General features: G+C 38.9%; 2 protein-coding genes and 1 long non-coding RNA gene across 6 annotated transcripts in view; 1 reads left to right on the forward strand and 2 right to left on the reverse strand.

The window, feature by feature from the left end:
* Positions 1-19,941, reverse strand: part of LOC109642016 (kinesin heavy chain-like) — a 101,851-nt gene that overhangs the window by 36,886 nt on the left and 45,024 nt on the right. The gene's annotated exons all lie outside the window — the stretch shown is intronic.
* Positions 778-15,333, reverse strand: acvr2aa (activin A receptor type 2Aa). 4 transcript variants are annotated; one of them, XM_069533665.1, is made up of 12 exons: positions 14,560-15,323; positions 13,129-13,351; positions 11,379-11,488; positions 11,011-11,165; positions 10,820-10,843; positions 10,041-10,184; positions 6,355-6,498; positions 4,648-4,793; positions 3,887-4,001; positions 3,437-3,575; positions 2,968-3,098; positions 778-1,221 (listed from the first exon to the last, which is right to left on the reverse strand). In XM_069533665.1, the coding sequence occupies exons 1-12, from the start codon at positions 14,612-14,614 to the stop codon at positions 1,027-1,029; spliced, it is 1,581 nt and encodes a 526-aa protein (XP_069389766.1). In that variant the 5' UTR covers positions 14,615-15,323; the 3' UTR covers positions 778-1,026. The 4 variants fall into 4 exon arrangements, with proteins under 4 accessions (XP_069389766.1, XP_069389768.1, XP_069389767.1 ...); XM_069533667.1 differs by having other exon boundaries at positions 13,129-13,439; positions 14,560-15,311; XM_069533666.1 differs by lacking the exon at positions 10,820-10,843 and having other exon boundaries at positions 14,560-15,333.
* Positions 15,335-17,714, forward strand: LOC138411942 (uncharacterized). The gene is made up of 2 exons (XR_011244437.1): positions 15,335-15,474; positions 17,048-17,714. It is a non-coding gene; the product is annotated as an uncharacterized lncRNA (long non-coding RNA).

A 19,941-nucleotide genomic window follows, 5' to 3' on the forward strand; every position in this document is an offset into this window, starting at 1 on the left:
GACGATGTTCTTCATCTTAACATTGAGTCAGCTGATCTGTGATGTTACACAACACTAAAATAAACGTAGAATAAAATCATGTCATTTTCAGTGTGTAGAAATGAAAATGAACTGATTTTGTTTTTTATTTCTTTGGATTTAAATCAGATGACGATTAAACGATTGTTGTTTCTTCTATGTAATAAGAATAATCTGTAAATACACATATTTAATAACAATCTATATATACATATATATCATAATAATCATCTATATATTCTTGTATATCATTATATACAATCATAATATACTCATGAAGGCTACATATAGCCACTGCAGTTTTTTGGATGTTGAAATGTGTTTAATAAGAGTGTGTGTTAAGGTAACTGGGATTTATGGTTTTGTTTTTTGCCGTGGAATTAAATTGGGTATAGAGAATGGTAGAATTTTCATGGTATGTGTATCAACTATATTTGATATTGTGACATCCCTACATCTGTATATACATGTATATTATAATAATCTGTATATACATATTTGTCAAAAATAAAATGAATCTCTAAATGTATGTTTATAATACAAATCTCTATTTACATGTATATACAGACAATGTGTATACTGAGAGACTATATATGTATATACTGATTATATACTGAAGAGACTACATACATTTGTATAAACAATATTATAAACATGTATATAATACATATTATTATAAATACATGTATATAATAATTTTATATATATATATACACACACACACACACACAGAACAGTGATACAGACATTCAGAAGACATTTGTTGTTGACATCATCATCACATTAGACAAACTTAAGTTGCCCTTTTATTTTGAAATAAAAAAAGTGGATCCTCACAAAAGGTCACAGGAAGTGAGGACTCTCCACCATGTTGTTCAAGAGCTGCTCATCAGTCTGACACTCACCTCCAGCCAGAGGTCACCTGAGCGTCCAAAACAAATCAACTGAGCACCTGAAGGTCACCTTAGCAGGAGTCCCTGCTCCATCCTGATAGGGATAGATTTCTCATCATAGGCTTGACTCTTTAGGCAAGTAGTCCACGTTGGTTACCATGGTGACAACTGTGACAATCTCCTCGGGCGCCGTGGCATTCGTCTGTCGCTGCATCTGCACGATTCGCTCCTCCACGCAGCCGGCCGACAGCCGAGCCTCAGCCTCATGGTCCCAGCATTCCTCGATGGTCTCACACAGTAACGCAAGACCCTGCAGAACAGGGACAACAACAACTCCGGTCAATAACACAACAAATACAACACAACACCTGTCAACAACATAACAGCACCATGGGCCTGCACTATGAAGCGAGGTTACTGGTTTATTAGAGTAAGTTCAGGGGTGACTTTGCTACTTCAGGTGTAACTTTGTGGTTAAACGGTGCTACGAAAGGAAGTTAGGTTTAGCCCGGGGTATGATGCCATGTAGGGTTGGGTACAAATGTCGTCGATACTACCGGGTACCGAGTCACGTTACATCAATCGGTACCAAATTTCAGTACATGTGAGCACATCTGGGTGTGTATACATGAGTGAGAGTGAAAGGACAGGTATACATTAAATAAAGAGAGAGAGAGACCATGTGACTAACCCCTGGAACTTGATCAAGCCAAGCTAATTTCTGATTAGTGCACACAGTCAGAACAATGGCGCAGTGACCCAGGGAGCCATGCAGGGGGCATGGGTAGGGACACAGGGCCATTAGAGTGCACACGGTCTGGCCCCATCGCCACCAAGGCAGACACCCAGGGAGCCATGCACAGCTCCACTAAGTCCACCGACTAGGGGTGGGCATTCGATTAAATTTTCTTAATCGATCGTCGGGAGAATTAACGATACATTTTCGATTAATCGTTAAAAAAATATAAAATATATTATTTAACTTTTTATATATTAAAAATGCAATGAAAATACAAAATACAGGGTGTTTTTCCTCAATGAAATCTTAATTACAAGAACAACTCTTGTGGCAGTTAAACTGACGTTCAATGGTTAAACTAGAAGATGTGCGCTGCGGTGCTCTAAAGCAGAGCAGCCTGAAGCTGCGAGCCGGCGCTCTTAAATACAATTGAACCTCGTTTGTTCCAAAATAATAATAATAAAAAAAATCATGTTAAACAATAACTTAACCAGAAACATAATAATACTTAGGTCTGACAGGTTTTGTCAAAATGTAACTCAAAAACTATCCAAAAGGCACAGAGTCTAAAAAGAGGGTGAGAGAGAGATAGCCTACCTAACAATTAATTAGGCTACTTAACAAAGCCTCATAAAAATCACTATTGGCCTAACTCACATACAACTTCAGCACCAGTCTACTGATTTCTGTTGATAAAGACAAACATGTTAACGTGCTCTGGGGTCAGACGTGACCGCAGCCTGGTGACCGTCAGTCCAGCTGCCGAAAACACCCGCTCTGAGAGGACTGACGTTGCCGGGGTGCATAGGTACCTCCGCGCATTATTCGAGCATTTCATCGATAAAAAAATATGTGATCGACGAAATTCTTAACCATCAATTATCAATTCGTCGATTAATCATGCCCATCTCTACCACCGACAGTGATCATTTGGGTCTTTTCGAGCATGTTTGGATGGTGAAAAGTAGTTTTTAGTGGCTCTGTCACTCCTCTGTGCCTCGATCATTCACACTATGCACTGGGCCAAACAAATCAAGCCAAACCGAGTGCACCGCCATCTCCTCCAGCTTTACATACGTTGATTAAGTTTACAGATCCTGTTGTCTGATCACATTATTTGTGTGTATGTGTCAGCGCGAGAGACAAGATGATTTTTCTGAAGAAAGATTTAACTCATTAAGAAAAGTACTGATCATTACGTGATGATCAGTATTGATATTGTGGCGTCATTTTAAACAAACCAACATTTAGACCGTTGTGTGTCAGTTGAGTCAGAGAGAGAGAGAGAGAGATCATGGGTAATGTAGTCAGACTCACAGCATGGTTCTTCCAGCACTCTCTGAGCATCGGTCTCTGCTTATTGTGGACGACAACATCCTGTATGTCCTCCAGAGTTGGATGTTGCCCCACCTCCTCCTCAAATGGCAGCATGTACTCATCCACTGGACCTGGACCAGAGAAAGGGGGACCGTCAGCGTTCAGAACACAAGGAGAACCGGGGCCTTTACTACAAAGCAAGTTCAACATACCCAGGATATCTTTTACTTAACCAGCTGAAGTTAATCCTGCTCAGTCACCATGGTAACTTATACTTCAGAGCTAGCCTGCTCTGTACCAGTATAATGGTCCGGAGCAGTTTAGCCGTTTAGCAGAAGTTACCATGGTGATTTACCGCGATAAAAAGGGAATTGAACCTGAAGTTACCCTGATAACAATACATAGTACAGGCCCCTGGATCTGAAAGGTTCTCCAGCAGCCTGTATGTGAGTGTTGAGTGTGTGTTTACCGTCAGCAGCCTTGCAGCGAGAGGCGAGCTCCCACAGCACCAGACCGACAGCGTACATGTCGATCCTGAGGAAGGTGTCTCTCTGGAAGTTGATCGCCCCCTCCAGGACCTCAGGGGCCATGTACCTCCTTGTCCCCACCTTACACACACAAAGAAAAGTGATTAAATTCTCCTGCAGGGGGCCAAGAGACCTCTGACTGAAAAGTGCTTTATAAATAAAGGTGCTATTTAAATAAAGTTTATTATTCTTATAACTTTATTTGTATAGCACTTATCTAAACATGTTACAAAGTGCTTCACAAAAAAAATCCAAAAGAAGAATGAATTATAATAACAGTCATTGTCTCCTGGTCAGACGAGACTCTCTGAGTTTGATTGGCAATCTTCTAACTTTTGTTCAAGGACAAACAACAGCTGATTAGTGGGGGGCATTCTCTCAGGTGAACTCACCTGTCCGTGGGTGTTTCCTGGAGACTTTCCTGCCTCAAACCTGAGAGCAAGGCCGAAGTCAGCGATGCAGGCACTCAGGTCGGACTTCAGCAGAACGTTCTTACTCTTAAAGTCCCTGAAAAAACACATAGTGAAACATCCCGTCTGACACAACTCTCTCTACACTCGAGTGTACCTGTGTATACCAGTGTGTACCTGTGTGTCGTATATAATGTGTGTACCTGAGTGTCGTATATAAATGTGTGTACCTGAGTGTTGTATATAAATGTGTGTACCTGTGTGTCGTATATAAATGTGTGTACCTGAGTGTCGTATATAAATGTGTGTACCTGAGTGTCGTATATAAATGTGTGTACCTGAGTGTTGTATATAAATGTGTGTACCTGTGTGTCGTATATAAATGTGTGTACCTGTGTGTCGTATATAAATGTGTGTACCTGAGTGTCGTATATAAATGTGTGTACCTGAGTGTCGTATATAAATGTGTGTACCTGAGTGTTGTATATAAATGTGTGTACCTGTGTGTCGTATATAAATGTGTGTACCTGTGTGTCGTATATAAATGTGTGTACCTGTGTGTCGTATATAAATGTGTGTACCTGTGTGTCGTATATAAATGTGTGTACCTGAGTGTCGTATATAAATGTGTGTACCTGTGTGTCGTATATAAATGTGTGTACCTGAGTGTCGTATATAAATGTGTGTACCTGAGTGTCGTATATAAATGTGTGTACCTGTGTGTCGTATATAAATGTTTGTACCTGTGTGCAATGGCCCGCTTGTGTCCGTCCTTGTGTCCAGGTATGTCTTGGTGCAGGTAGGCGAGACCTCTGGACATGGACTGAGCGATGAGACACAGCTCAGACCAGGAGAGAACGTTTGCCTTCAGGTAGTCGGTTAGAGAACCCTGAACACAGAACATGGAACATGTCATGTGACTGACTGGTGAACGTCACATCATCAGAACATTTTCATTCATTGAGAAAAAATGTATTGTTACTTTAATAAGTAAAATTACTAGACAGACAGACAGTCAGTCACAGGCAGTTACTGACAGACTGTTACAGACAGTTACAGACTCACTGTTACAGACAGACAGTTACAGACAGGCGATTACAGACATAAAGTTACAGACAGTAACAGACACTGTTTCAGACAGACAGTTACAGAAAGACTGTTACAGACAGACTGACAGACAGTTACAGTCTCACTTTTAGAGACACAATGTTTCAGACACAAAGACAGTTTCAGACAGTTACAGACAGACACAGACATACACATGTTACAGAAAGACAGTTTTAGAAAGGTACAGACAGACAGTTACAGACCCTTCCAGACAGACAGTAAGACTGTATTGCTCATCCGAGAGCATGTGACTCCACCTTAAAGTCAGGAGATGAAGTGGCTGTAGGTCAGCAAGGGCTGAGCTTTCTCGGGCCATCAAGAAAGCAAAACGCCAGCATGGGCTTGGATTAAAACCACTTCTGTGACACTGGGGACACCAGGTACATGTGGAGGGGCATACAGGCACTAACAGATTACAAAACCACACCACAGGTCAACAACAGTGTGACAACCACCCAGTCTATGCAGGGTTTGAAGCTCAGAACAAGACCACCCTTCCCCCCCAGGAGCAGGTACCATCTGGACTCATTGGAGCGGAAGTGGAGCAACTGGTGAGATGGTATAACAACAACCTATCTCCTAATGTTGAGAAAACAAGAGATGATTGTTGAATTCAGGATGACGATGTATGATCACTCCCTACTGCTCATCAGAGACTCCAGCTGCATCACTGTGTGGTTCGGGATTTGAAAAGAAGAACGCAAGACCCTACAACGCATAGTGAGGACAGCTGAGAATATCATAGGAGTCTTTCTCCCCACCATCCAGGACATTTTCAAAACACGCAAATCCTCTTCCATCATTAAGGTCCCCTCCCACCCACTGTTTGTCCCACAGCCATCAGGCAGAAGATTTAGCAGTATCAGAACCAAAACCACAAGGTTCTGCAACAGCTTCTTCCCCCAAGCTGTCAGACTCTTCAACGCCCTGTTGCCATCCACCACATAGTGCCATCCCACACACACACACAATTTTACACATTGGCCAGTGAGAAACACCATTTCATTTAGCAGTGTAGTGACATCTAGAAGTGAAGTTGCATGTTGCAGCTGAATACCCCTCACCTCACCCTCCCCTTCAAACAAGACAAGAACCTGTGGTAGCTGTTAGTTGACATAAAAACTCAAAAGATTTTAAGTTTGACCAGTTTGAGCAACTGTGAAAAACATAGCAGGTTCTGTAGAGAGGACCCGCTCCTGATGTAGATATTATGTATTTAAATATAAAAGGCTTATTCAAGGTTAAAGAAAAAAACGTTCTTACAATTTAGGTGATTACACACCAGTAAGGGGGTCAGTGTGTGTGTGTGCTGCCCCCTCCTGGCTTGAAGGGGTCAGCGTTACCTTGTCATGGAAGGCGGTGATAAGCCACAGCTCTGTGATCATGTGACTTCCTCTCCTCTCAGCGCCGATGAAGTGCAGCAGGTTTTCATGTCTCATCCCATTCATGTTGTAGATCTCCAACTCGTTCTGCCATGACTGTTTGTCCTGGACACAGAGAAGTCAAAGATCAAACAACTCCGTCACCACGCAGTCCACCATCTGAACACATGCTGTTAGCATGAGCTAACAGCTGCTTCACCATCATCATCATGGTCATCAGACGTTCCTCAGAGGAACAAAGTGGAGAAGGAGCATGAGCTCAGTGACAGATATTTTATCCTGGCGGTGGAATCTGTGGAGATCATGTGACCTTTCAGGCTGATTGAAGAGCAAACGCTCTGTCACATTCTGGACCATCTGTAGGAGTCTCACTGAGCATGAAGAGAGCAGAAGAGAGCGCCATGGTGGAACACTGAGACAAAGTACAGACTGGCATACGTGGATGTTTGAATTTGGCAGTAATAACTCCCATGGACCGGGAATGTAGTATGGTCATTCTGCATTTAGAACAGCAGCGGCAGACTTGTTGACATCATAATCTCTGGTCGTCTTCAGAGTACTGCGGTTATTTTTACTGTAATATGTATTTAAAATTAAATGACACCCAACCCTACACCTTCTACACTTCCATAACAATGAATGTAGTTCCATATTGTATAAAATCTATTTGACTTCTGAAACAACTTAATTTATTATTTGTCAGCAGCTCTTCCTAGTGCGGTAAATGTACTTGTCAATTCAAAGGTGCGTGTACTATTTACTACATCCTTTCCAAATGGTTGATAAAAATTGATTTACATAAAAACAGGTTTACGTGATTACCTTGTTGATGTTAGCAGTTAGTTTAGGGCTATAATATTAGTATACTACATTTACTTTAGGTCTACCAAATAAACTACTAATTGCAAGGGAGGCTTAATAGTTTAATAATATTGACATATATTTGCACATTAGTGACATTCCTCATACCTGCTGTTTGTGTTCAAACAGTCATCAAGAGGATTACAGGCCTTATAGAGTTAGATACACACTATCACGATACATTCATGGTATAAGTAGCCGTACCTCATCATTAGTTATTAGCCAGGACAGTTTTCAAAAGAACAGGATATTCCATGAATATGAAATGGTAATCATGTAGGCTGCAGTATCTTTTTGACTCTGGAAAGACAGGTGTGCCTATCAAACAATGAAAGAAATAAGCATTCTCATGTATAAATAAGTACCTGACCAAACAGGTCATGTGATAACAGACAATTCATACTTAACGGACAAATGAATTATTATTAAATAGTTTTTAAAAAAATGTTGGAAACCTTAATAAACGTTCAATATAATAATTTATATAACCATTATAAAACAATGTAAAAAAGCAGAAATCTCTGCCACGGTGTGCAGGATTGTGCATAATACTGTGGAGGAAATGATGGCCATCCTCCACAGTCATTAAATGGAGGAGGTGGGGCCCTCTTTGCTCGTCTTGCTGGCCATGAGGCATTCTGCTTTTCTTCCGGTGCCATTGATGGGTGCCACATAAAGATTCTTCCCCCTGCAGAGCAAGAGAAGAGATGTAATATTAACAGAAAGCTTTTCCCTTCTGTAATACTGCAGGGCATCTGTATTGCCAAGGGTAAATTTCTTGATGTGTACAATGGGAATCACAGATTTATGCATGATGCCCTCGTCTTCCGCAGATCACTCATGTACCAGCAGGCCCTGTATACATCAGCTGGTTACTTCTTATTGAGAAATGGAGCCGTCCTGTTGCCATAATGACACTGTACCGACAGACTGTAGCAAGTAAGAACGCTTAAACACACAGTAAATTGTTTCTTTGGTGACTTTGTAATACTAAATATATTTTCTGCACAAATCTTTTATCAACAGGCCAAGTTGAAGCCCGGAACAACAGGCACAGTGCGAGAGTTAGAAACATTATTGAGTGCACTTTTGGCCTCCTAAAAACAAACCATCTTCTTGAGGGGCCTTGAGGTCCAGCCTCAGTTCGTCCTGAAGGTGATTGGTACCTGCTGCATTCTCCACAATGTCTGTGTGGGCAGCAGGTGACATCCTGGAAGAAGAGAAGGAGGATGATCTGGATCCAGATGACAGCCCCTGTGCAAAACAAAAACATATGACAAGTGACACACTGTCACTTCATTAAGATAATTATCAGGATTGTTGACTGTCCAAATCTGGCTACAACCATTCACTAAATATACAAGCCCTCAAATGAATACTCACTCCCATCCCAACTTGGTGGATCTTCTCCTGCCAATGAAGAGGCTGTTGTTTACTGCCCGCCACCTAATGGGTCTCCTCGGTTGTCCCTTGATAAAAAATATTGTTGTTAATTTAATGCACCATGAGCCTTATAACTCTAAGAACAACCTTATATAATAGGGAATAGAGATTAGCAAACAATTTGGTCAAATATACAAGACAGCACTCTAGCCGGCGAACCCCATCAAGGTGAGTTGATGATAAGCATCCTGCTTGGCAGAAATATCAATGGCTACAAAAGAGGCCTCTCCCCGCCGATACATCCTGGCCTGTTTACTGCATTGCTGCTGGGAGCATGGTGCCCAAATAGTGGTTGCGGTAGGGAGGAATGTCTAGTCCTGTTATACCAGCGACGCTACTCGGATGATATATCCTCTCCTGGGTGGACGTTTGACGTTGATGCTTACATATGTTACATTCTCATACATACACACTCATACACCGGCTACTGCCTTGTCGCGCTGAGAAAAGCAAGTGAGCATGTTCAAAACAACGCAGCTCACAGTGCAAGAAGAGCAGGTAAGCTCGCCTGGGGGTCAGTGAGAATGAACTGGGCTTTAACACTGTCTAATATGGCAGCTTTATTCACAGCTAAAGGCGTCAACAGTGCTAGGAGCATGTAGCCTGTGAGCTAGCTGCGTTTGTTTTCTGTTGTTGTAAATTGAATGAGAGTTAAGCTAATGAAAATGTTCGAGCAAAATTGAGAGCCTGTCTTCATTAATAGACCGTACATTTGTAGACAAGAATATTTTTGCCTAAAAATATTTTAAAACTACAATTTGTAAAATAGCAGTAGTATTTCCAAAATTATAACTTACAGTTGTGTGTTTTCTCCTCCACCATTGCTGCTGTGCTGCTTGAACCGAAATGCATTCTGGGTTACATAGCTGCCGAAGTCCACACAAGTCGCCACCGATGCACCCCCAGTGCAGTGAGTGGAGCAAGTCAACATCCGGGCATTTGACTATATGCAGAATTTTGAATTGGAACAGTACTTGGGCTGCAATTGATGACGTTTTATAAGTACAGATAAGTACGCAGATTGAGAGAGGCTGTGAGTCAGGTCTCCAACTGGAGACAGATGCATCATGGTCCGAGAAGATAAGCTGCTTGTCAAACATGATCTCACCTCAGCTGAGGTGAGACCTGATGACAAGACTCTGCCTATGACATCATGAAGATGTAAAAGAGTTAAGGTTTAGATGAAGGTGACGTCATCATGTGACCATTTCACAGAGATGAGCTGAGGGTCAAATCTAGGCCGTGAGGTCGTCTGGTGACAATGACACGTACAGTTTAGTGTCGTCTGCATACAAAGTGATAAAAGAAACCACAGAGTCAAGAGACAGTAACATAGTACTGACCTGTATTTGGAAGATTTTGACAGCCACATATTCACTGAGCAGCTGAGCCTTCCACACGCAGCCAAAACTCCCCCTGGATTTGATCTCCAGTAACTGCAGGGGCTTGTGACCAACGATGGGGGATGGGGGGAGGGGTCCAGAGTCCTGAAAGAAGAACAACACAGTGATTGACGGTATCAGGACACAGGGACGACACCAACATCAACACCACTGAGTAGGGTTGGGCTGACGGGCACCATGATGTTGAGCCAACTGCCGTTCCACAGCGCAACCTCAGCCAGGCCATGAGAGTACAAAAATGAAGGATCGATTCATTGTAATTGTTAGCCTTTAACAGCCCCATGCACCAGATTTTTGAATCCTGCTGGTTTGCACCTGTCTCTCATGGGGCGAGTCTATTTGTATTGCAAAACTGACAATTAAAACTTTACAGCAGGAAGTCAGTGAACTCTCCTGTTCTCTTCTATTCCTATCTGAAACAAAAAGCCTTCTAATCGCCATATTGTTGTTACTAACCCTAACACTCACAATGCCCCACCCCATGGAATTGTCCATCACAATGTTTTACTGCATACATTCCCATGCCAATTAGGTTTGACATCTACCAACCCTAACAAAGAGCGTTAAAAAAACACCAGTGGCAGACAATCACAGGCGAGTGTGTTTTCAAAATAAAAATCATGTCATGTTGCAGGTGGAAGCTCAAGATGCAAAATGAATCTCATGATAAAATAAAAGCTGTGATGGAGCTGGAAGGAAGCAAAGTTTGATCCTCTTACCTCTATCATTATGTGAAAGGCGTGCTGGGAGGTCGAGAGACAAACAGTTTACACAGTCAAACAGAGAAAGAGAGAGAGAGAGAGAGACAGAAAGAGGTGACAGTATTCAAAGCGACCAGGGACTGGACATCACCTGTACTGAGTGTGTGTGTGTTGCGTGTGTTTGTGTTGCGTGCGTGCGTGTGTCTCACCTGTGTGGGCACTAGTACAGGTGGGTAGGCCAGCTTGTGGTGCCGGTACATCCAAAAGGAAAAGAGGACAATGGCGGTGACGGCCATGATTGGAACCAGTGAGTACATGAGTGTGGACAGCAATGGAGGTGGAGACGTCACTGGTTTGTTCGTCGCTACGGAAACACACAACAACAAATTTAATTTTAAAGGTACATCACAAACCGCAGCATCAATCTAAGAAATTCAGTCAAATATACAGGTCAACTGCACAAGAATAAAGTTTAGAGTCTTTTATAAAACATGTATATAACAGTAACTCTTATTCCAAACACACAAACAGCTAACAGTCTACAGCTATGAGCTAAGAGCTAACAGGTGTGTCTTACTGGGTGGCCAGCTGATGTTGGGGCTATAGAAGAACTTGTCGTTACACAAAATGCCGTCACAACAGCAGAAGAAGACTTCAGGACCATCTTTCTTTTCCACACACTCGGTCCTATCAGCAGAAGAAGAAAACAATGAAATGTAAGACTCAATTTTTATCCCAACGCTGCATTACAGAAACAACAACTTTCTTTCAGCTGAAAATTAAAACTATAAAGTGACCATGCAATATATTAAGGAACATGGGATACAGAAAGTGGCAGAGCTCTATCCGGAGAGGAGTGGCATACAATTTGCAAAATACAGTGGAAAACTACAAGTTCCCTTGTTTGGATAGTATTCAGATGGAAGAGTTTGGTTCAATTCTGGATAACTGGAGACAGTTGGGGACAATGTCAGATCAACAATGCTGACCACTATCATATATTTTAGTCCTGCCCTATACTTTCCACCTATTGGACGAATATCCTTTAGAGGAGTTATTCGGAACTGATATCCCTTATAGATGTGATGTTTTATATCTAGGACATATCCCACAAAAGCTGTGCTCCCTGGATAGATCACTTATGGTAATTCTGTTGGCTGCAGATTTTTAAAAAAGCGATAACCCGCAAGTGGCTGAAGCACCAAGCTCCCTCGACTGAGGACTGGATAGATTGTCCATCAAATATATAAGATGGAGAAACTGACATACTGTCTCAGACTACGTCAAGACATATTTGACAGTACATGGTTTAGGTGGATCAAATTCATTAGGCCCCTGGGGCAGGACTTTACATAAGATACTGTATATTGCTGTAACTTGGATATGAGCATTCCTCCCAGTTGTTTTGCTTTATGTTGTACATAGTTAAAGTTTGGAATCAGAAATGGACACCTATATGCCAAAAAAGGAAAATATGAAAACTTCATTATGATTATGTTTACACATTTTTATTAGTTTTATATTACTACATGATACAACAGACATTCCTTCTACCCAGTGCGTGCTGCTGATGTACCTATTATATTATTTTATTATTTAATTTACTTATTTAACTTATTTTTAGTTATTTATTTACTCATTTATTTGTAACTCCCCCTTTTTTCTCTTTCTTTTGTCTTCCCCTTATCTTTCAGTTGTTGCCTGTTTCATTTCTGGCAGCCAGTAAAAAGTTGAATTATAAGAAAGAAAGAAAAAAAAAGAAATTGAAATTTGTAAATTGAAAAAAAGGGGCCCTGCAGTGTTTCCCCTGGGATGGAGTGGTAGCAGCGGAGTTAAAGTGCAATGCTTTTATATTATTAGGACATTCGGAATAATGTCTATATTATAGAAACATAATTTACTATTAAAAATATGTACAGTCATATCAATCATAAATACCAAAGATTAAGTGAAAAAAAATAATAATAGTATATTGATACAAATAAAATATTCAAATTATTACCTATACATTACAAAATACTGCTTTTTTACAGCATAAAATACACAAAACTAAACTGCACAATCTTCCTTGTTTGTCACATAATTAGATCAACTCACTATTTGACACTTATATGCAACTAAATTGCATGAATGCTAAATCCTGACCTTCCTGGAGGCAAAGCCATCAATCCCAACGTTCTGCCAAGCAGTTGTCTGGTTAATACTAATCACATAAAGGCCACTAAGGCTTTCCTGTGGAGCACAATATAGTGGCATTTAATTAGGATTGTGCTCATTTAGACTGACTGTTGTCTGAAGGTTGACTGCAAATGTCCTACTGGCATTACCTGTTATAACAATTGACGTCATCCAGCCAGCAGCCCTGCTTCACCACCTTCACAGCTCCAGAGATGTTCTTCCAGGTGGCGAAGCAGTGCAACCTCTTATCTTTTTCCCCAGAGCAGGTTATCACTCTGCTGATGTTGAACTCCGAGGAAGAGGAGGAGGAAGAAGAAGGACTGTAGTTGTAGTGGACACACTTCTTAGTCTCTGAGCGACCGAGAATGGCACCTGAGAAGGAGACAGAGTCCATCAGAGTCTACTCACCTACTCCTTCATGTGAACTGATCAGAGCCGTCAGCCAATCACTAAAGGTTATCTGAAATAAAGCAGGTTTGATACGATGACTGACAGAGGAGCGTCACTGTTAACAACCAAGATGTCTGTGCTTGTACCTGTATCTTTGTGGGGACCGTTTTGAGAAAAGACCTTGTGAGGTGTTTAAGCAGGTCCAGTATGTAAGACTTGTTTTTTTAGGGTTAAAATTAAGGTTCGGTTGGCTCTAAAACGCAGCACTGATAAAAATCCCTTTTAAAATCCTAACTATAGATAGAATAATATTCAATTACATTTTATTTGTACAGCACCAATTCACAATATACATTATCTCAACATTATAGCATAATAATGCAAGTTCACCCTTTCAAATAGCATTGAACTTTATTCTGAATAATTTTTAGTATGACATTCAAATGGGAATTAGAGATATTAACATATCCTAATTAAATAAAACATAAACCATACATAAACATAATGTATAAAATGGACTGTGGCTCTGTTAACAAAGATTGCTCTTGAATAAATATGAAGCATTTGGCGTAGAATGTGTTACCAGCTCAATACACAGGATGGTTATTAACTACATGAGCTTTTAGGTTTTACTTGTAGTAAGTTAGTTTTCCAGCATTTCACCAAACATTTGTGTGTGTGTGTGTGTGTGTTTATTGTGTCTCAACCCAGCTCTTAAGATCATGAGAAAATGTCACCACTGATAATTGTTAACAAAAGTATATTTACTAAGCAAACTGAGGATATCATTATAAAAAGCAACAAACCAGTGGAGTGTGAACCGTCTGTAGAATCAGTGGTGTAGGGTGTGTGTGATGGAAGAGAAATCAACTCAAAAGATGTTAACTGAGTAAAAATAAGAATATTAAGAATGGTAATACTAGTCATAACGATAATAATGCTCATATTAAACCAGAGTACTCTTCAGGAAACTGAACCTTCTGATTTTCAATGAAAGGACATTTCACTGTCAACTGCAGCAGTGAAACGTTGTGGAAAAAGTTTTCATACACAACAAACGATAAAACCCTGAATACGAAGATCGATTATCGATATCAAGAATAATCGTGACTTCTGCCAACGTCTGATCAGCAGCCGGTGGGCACGTGTGTTAAGGTTCACACCTGCAGGTGTGATGGCAGCAGACTCACCTGAGGAGCAGGAGATGAGGAAAACACTGAGGAACAGTTTGCTCTCTGGTCCCATCTTGACTGACACTTTACAGCAGCTTCGACTGATGTTTGACACCGAGAGCCGGCAGCATGTTCCGGTCAGGACTCGTCACACAGTCCCGATGTGAACCACTTCATGTGACAACAGGTGAATCCAGGTATGATCGAGCCAGCGCTGCAGATACAGTTAGTCTGAGGCCAGGCTTGGTGGACGAGGAGGACCTGCGACCAGTGAAACCACCTGCTATCATCCAACCTAACCCTCTCCTCTTCGGGATCCAACACACTGATCAGGCCGGAGACAGTTGATGGTGTTTCCACAGCGGGATCAAGCTGCAGCTAAGGCTATCCGGGGCTAACCTCGATCCAAACTTATTTTAAAAAACGTTAGAGTTGAACCTGAACGGTTCATAACGTGTTATCTGTCAAATAACCATAAACCACTCAGCTGCTGTGACCCGGGATCAGAGAACAGCCAGCGAGCAGAGCTGAGCCCTGAGTCCGCCTCTGACGACCACTACTCGGCCATACAGCAGCTAGCTGGTCCGGCTAGTCGCATTTAGCTCCGCAGCTAACAGTTCCAGTCGAGCGGATTTCTGGAGGAAGGGAGAGCGGGACTCGCGTGAATCATTCCGGCGTGAATCAAAACACCGGCGGTTAGTTTTGCGGTTAGTTTTGCGGTTCTCTTCTTTCTCCACTTCCTCGACGACCTCAGCAAAGATGGCCGCCAGATTATTATGATTGTCGTCATCTGTCAGGATCCTGTCAATGACACAAGCAGCAGCCAATAGGCTGCGTGGAACCTGAAGTTCTCCACCAATCACAAGCGGCGTCGTGACGCAGGACGAGACACTTCGACCTGCAGAGCCAGAGAGCCCCGCCCCCGTTTGAGATGTACGCATGCGCCGCCAGTTTGACAAAAGAGAACCGAATAATAATTATTGTTATTATTATTATTATTATTATTATTAGTGTTATTATTATTAGTATCAGTGTTGTTATTATTGGTGTTATTATTAGTGTTATTATTATTATTAATGTTATTGTTATTGATATTATTATTATTAGTGTTATTATTATTATTATTATTATTATTAGTGCTGTTATTATTAATGTTATTGTTATTGATATTATTATTATTAGTGTTATTATTATTATTATTATTAGTGTTGTTATTATTAATGTTATTTTTATTGATATTATTATTATTAGTGTTATTAGTATCAGTGTTATTATTATTAATGTTATTGATATTATTATTATTAGTGTTATTATTATTAGTATCAGTGTTATTATTATTAGTGTTATTGTTATTGATATTATTATTATTAGTGTTATTATTGTTATTATTATTAGTGTTATTGTTATTGATATTATTATTATTAGTGTTATTATTGTTATTATTATTAGTGTTATTGTTATTATTAGTGTTATTATTATTATTATTAGTGTTATTATTAATGTTATTGTTATTGATATTATTATTATTAGTGCTATTATTATTAGTGTTATTATTATTAGTGTTATTAATATTAGTCTTAGTGTTATTATTATTACTATTATTATTATTAGTGTTATTGTTAATATTATTATTATTATTAGTGTTATTGTTAATATTATTATTATTATTATTATTATAAGTGTTATTAATATTAGTATTAGTGTAATTAATATTAGTATTAGTGTAATTAATATTATTATTAGTGTTATTAATATTAATATTAGTATTATTAGTGTTATTAACATTATTATAATTAGTGTTGTTATTATTATTAGTTATTAATATTAGTATTAGTGTTATTGTTATTATTATTATTAGTGTTATTAATATTATTATTTGTGTTATTGTTATTATTATTATTAGTGTTGCTGTTATTATTATTATTAGTGTTATTAATATTAGTATTAGTGTAATTAATATTATTATTAGTGTTATTAATATTATTAGTATTATTATTATTAGTGTTATTAATATTAGTATTAGTGTAATTAATATTATTATTAGTGTTATTAATATTATTAGTATTATTATTATTAGTGTTATTAATATTATTATTAGTGTTATTGTTATTATTATTAGTGTTGCTGTTATTATTATTATTAGTGTTATTGTTATTATTATTATTAGTGTTGCTGTTATTATTATTATTAGTGTTATTGTTGTTATTATTAGTGTTATTGTTGTTATTATTATTAGTGTTATTGTTATTATTATTAATGTTGTTATTATTATTAGTGTTATTGTTATTAGTATTATTAGTGTTATTGTTATTATTATTGTTGTTGTTGTTATCATTATTGTTTGTTATAAGTAATTATTTGTATTTTAATGACTCCTTGAAACAAACTGTTCAAAATAATTAATGGAACCTTAATTCAAAACGATCAATGGAAACTAAAACCACCAACCCATTGAGGCTGGATTCAAACCCACACAGAATATTCCAGTAACAAACTGAATCCACAGGCTGATCCAACGTGTGTGAATTTCATCAAGTCTCCTTGATGAGTAGGAGGATGGAGTCCTAGCGGATCTCCTCCCAGACCTGGATCATCACTGAGCTCCTGGACAGTCTGTGGACGCCTGTCACCTGTGCTGTGTGAACCTGCTCTCATCTGAGAAGAGAACGAGACTCCAGTGGTGAACCTGCTCGTCCTGGGGTTCTCTGGTGCTACTCAGTGCTGGACTGTGAGCTCAGGTCCCACTAGAGGACATCATGTCTCCTCACAGATATCGGTCCTGCTGCTGGGTTGATGCTTTTCTACTGTCTAGCTCTCATCAAATACGAATGTAATTTAAATATACATTTTAGTACTTTTACCTAAATAATCTTTACTGGCAGTGACTGGATAGATGGATAGATAGATGGATGGATGGGCAGATAGATAGATGGATAGATGGATAGATAGATAGATGGATAGATGGATGGATAGATAGATAGATAGATAGATAGATAGATAGATAGATAGATAGATAGATAGATAGATAGATGTACTTTATTGATCCCAATTGGTAAATTGCTGTATCACAGCAGCAGGTCAAGGACATTCAGAATAAGAACAAAAAGCTAAATGCTATGTTTTTATGCTCATTTCAATATCATTACATTCAACATCAATATAAACAGTTTTTTTATTTATAGCTATTGTTCATAATTCATAATGTAATAGTTTTTAACCATTTTAGTTTATAATCAGAGTTTCTATTTCTACGCCTTCTACAGCTCAGTCTGAGATTAAATGATGTGTTGTTATGTCCCCACCAGAGGGCGCCATGACATCACACTATTACATTTACATTTTACAGTTATTATAAATCCAATTATACAATAAAAGTTCAGTGACATCATTCACTTCACTAGAAAGAAACAGATTATCTCAAGAAGTTTTATTAAAATCTAACGTCAGATTCTGGATTAAACAAAACCATGTTCTCCATGGCAAGAACCCTATACAACAAGAACCCTTTACAACAAGAACCTTTTACCATAAGAACCCTTTACAACAAGAACCTTTTACCATAAGAACCCTCTACAACAAGAACCTTTTACCATAAGAACCCTTTACAACAAGAACCTTTTACCTTAAGAACCCTTTACAACAAGAACCTTTTACCATAAGAACCCTTTACAACAAGAACCCTTTGCAACAAGAACCTTTTACCATAAGAACCCTTTACAACAAGAACCTTTTACCATAAGAACCCTTTAAAACAAGAACCCTTTACAACAAGAACCCTTTACCACAAGAACCCTTTACAACAAGAACCTTTTACCATAAGAACCCTCTACAACAAGAACCCTTTACAACAAGAACCTTTTACCATAAGAACCCTTTACAATAAGAACCCTTTACAACAAGAACCTTTTACCATAAGAACCCTTTACAACAAGAACCTTTTACAATAAGAACCCTTTACAATAAGAACCCTTTACAACAAGAACCTTTTACCACAAGAACCCTTTACAACAAGAACCTTTTACCATAAGAACCCTTTAAAACAAGAACCCTTTACAACAAGAACCCTTTACCACAATAACCTTTTACCATAAGAACCCTTTAAAACAAGAACCCTTTACAACAAGAACCCTTTACCACAAGAACCCTCTTTAAGGACCATTACATTGAGAAACAGAGAAAAGTCTGTTCCATCAGTTAAAAAAACGTTTGTGAGAGGATGGATTTACTTTAAAGTTTATATTTTGAAAATGTTTTAAAAAATGACACCCTTTAAAGCGAGAGTGATAATGGAGACAGAGATTAGATAAAATCAGCTAGAAAACATGAATTAAAGCTCCTACGAGGAACTTTGTCTGTGGACAAAAGTGATGTCTCCTCTGTCACGTGTTGTAAAAACCTCATTTCAGACAATATGTGCATTTGTTTTGGAAGAAGTGAAAAAAAACACCAAGTAAACTGAGACACCTCAGCTCTCTTCAGTTTTTACTGTAAAGGAATAACATGACGCTGCATCAGTTTACATCCTCTCCTCAGACTCTTCTCCAAATACCAACAGAGATTGTACCAAACCAAGACGGGGGGGGGTTCAGAGATCCAAATACTTAAATTAATCATATAGAAATAAAGATAAAATATGAACCGTTTCTGTTGGTAAAGACAATCTTATATTATAACTGAATTAACATTGATATACTTATACAGGTACAAGAAATCCATACTTCCCCCTCCTCTTGTGGGCAAATGGAACATCCCACCTGAGACCATGCACGACATGGATTTGGTGAGGACCAGACTCAGCAGCAATATTAAAATAATAACATTTCACAACCAGTTCAAAACTCCTTGTAGGGTGTAATACATGTGTGATATTTAATAAAGTAAAGAATATAAAATAAATATTTTCCTCATATAATTTGTATTTCTTCTGTTCATAGGCTTGGGGCACACAAGAACATTTTCAACTTTAACACATTTTATAAACGTGAGAATGTTAAATGCTTCTTTTAATAATGTCATAGAAGGAACGTGACAGATTAAAGAACCATGTTCAGATGAAAATGTTCTTAGCAGTCACAGAGCTACAACCAATCAAAGCGACAGAACACGTAAACAGATCTAATTGGATGCTCCTCTGTCAGTCACTGTGTCAAAACCCTCCTATTTCAGGTGAATGGTTGTGATTGGCCTGAAGTCTTTAATCAGAGGTGATGTCATCAGTGAGAATAATTTATTGAGCATTAACAGTGGTGAAGGAGCAGATTCATATCTCCATTAATATTTCATCAATTACTTCTCTTCATTGATAATAACTGCCATTTATCTTCCTGCACGGGTCAGTGTTGGTCCCGTCTTTTGGCGTCTGTCCTGGCGACTTCCTGAGCTTTCATCCAACTGAAGGTT

Source organism: Paralichthys olivaceus, chromosome 10, assembly GCF_024713975.1.
Source record: "Paralichthys olivaceus isolate ysfri-2021 chromosome 10, ASM2471397v2, whole genome shotgun sequence".
Classification (NCBI taxonomy): domain Eukaryota; kingdom Metazoa; phylum Chordata; class Actinopteri; order Pleuronectiformes; family Paralichthyidae; genus Paralichthys; species Paralichthys olivaceus.

What these genes read in the sequence shown, in the direction of transcription:
- acvr2aa (XM_069533665.1), bottom strand. Translation starts at nt 14,614, where the DNA reads ATGGGACCAGAGAGCAAACTGTTCCTCAGTGTTTTCCTCATCTCCTGC. An exon ending in CTGTACTAGTGCCCACACAG is followed by an intron (nt 10,844 to 11,010) that starts GTGAGACACACG and finishes TCGACCTCCCAG; the next exon opens with CACGCCTTTCACATAATGAT. An exon ending in CCTTTCACATAATGATAGAG is followed by an intron (nt 10,185 to 10,819) that starts GTAAGAGGATCA and finishes TTCTTCTTTCAG; the next exon opens with GACTCTGGACCCCTCCCCCC.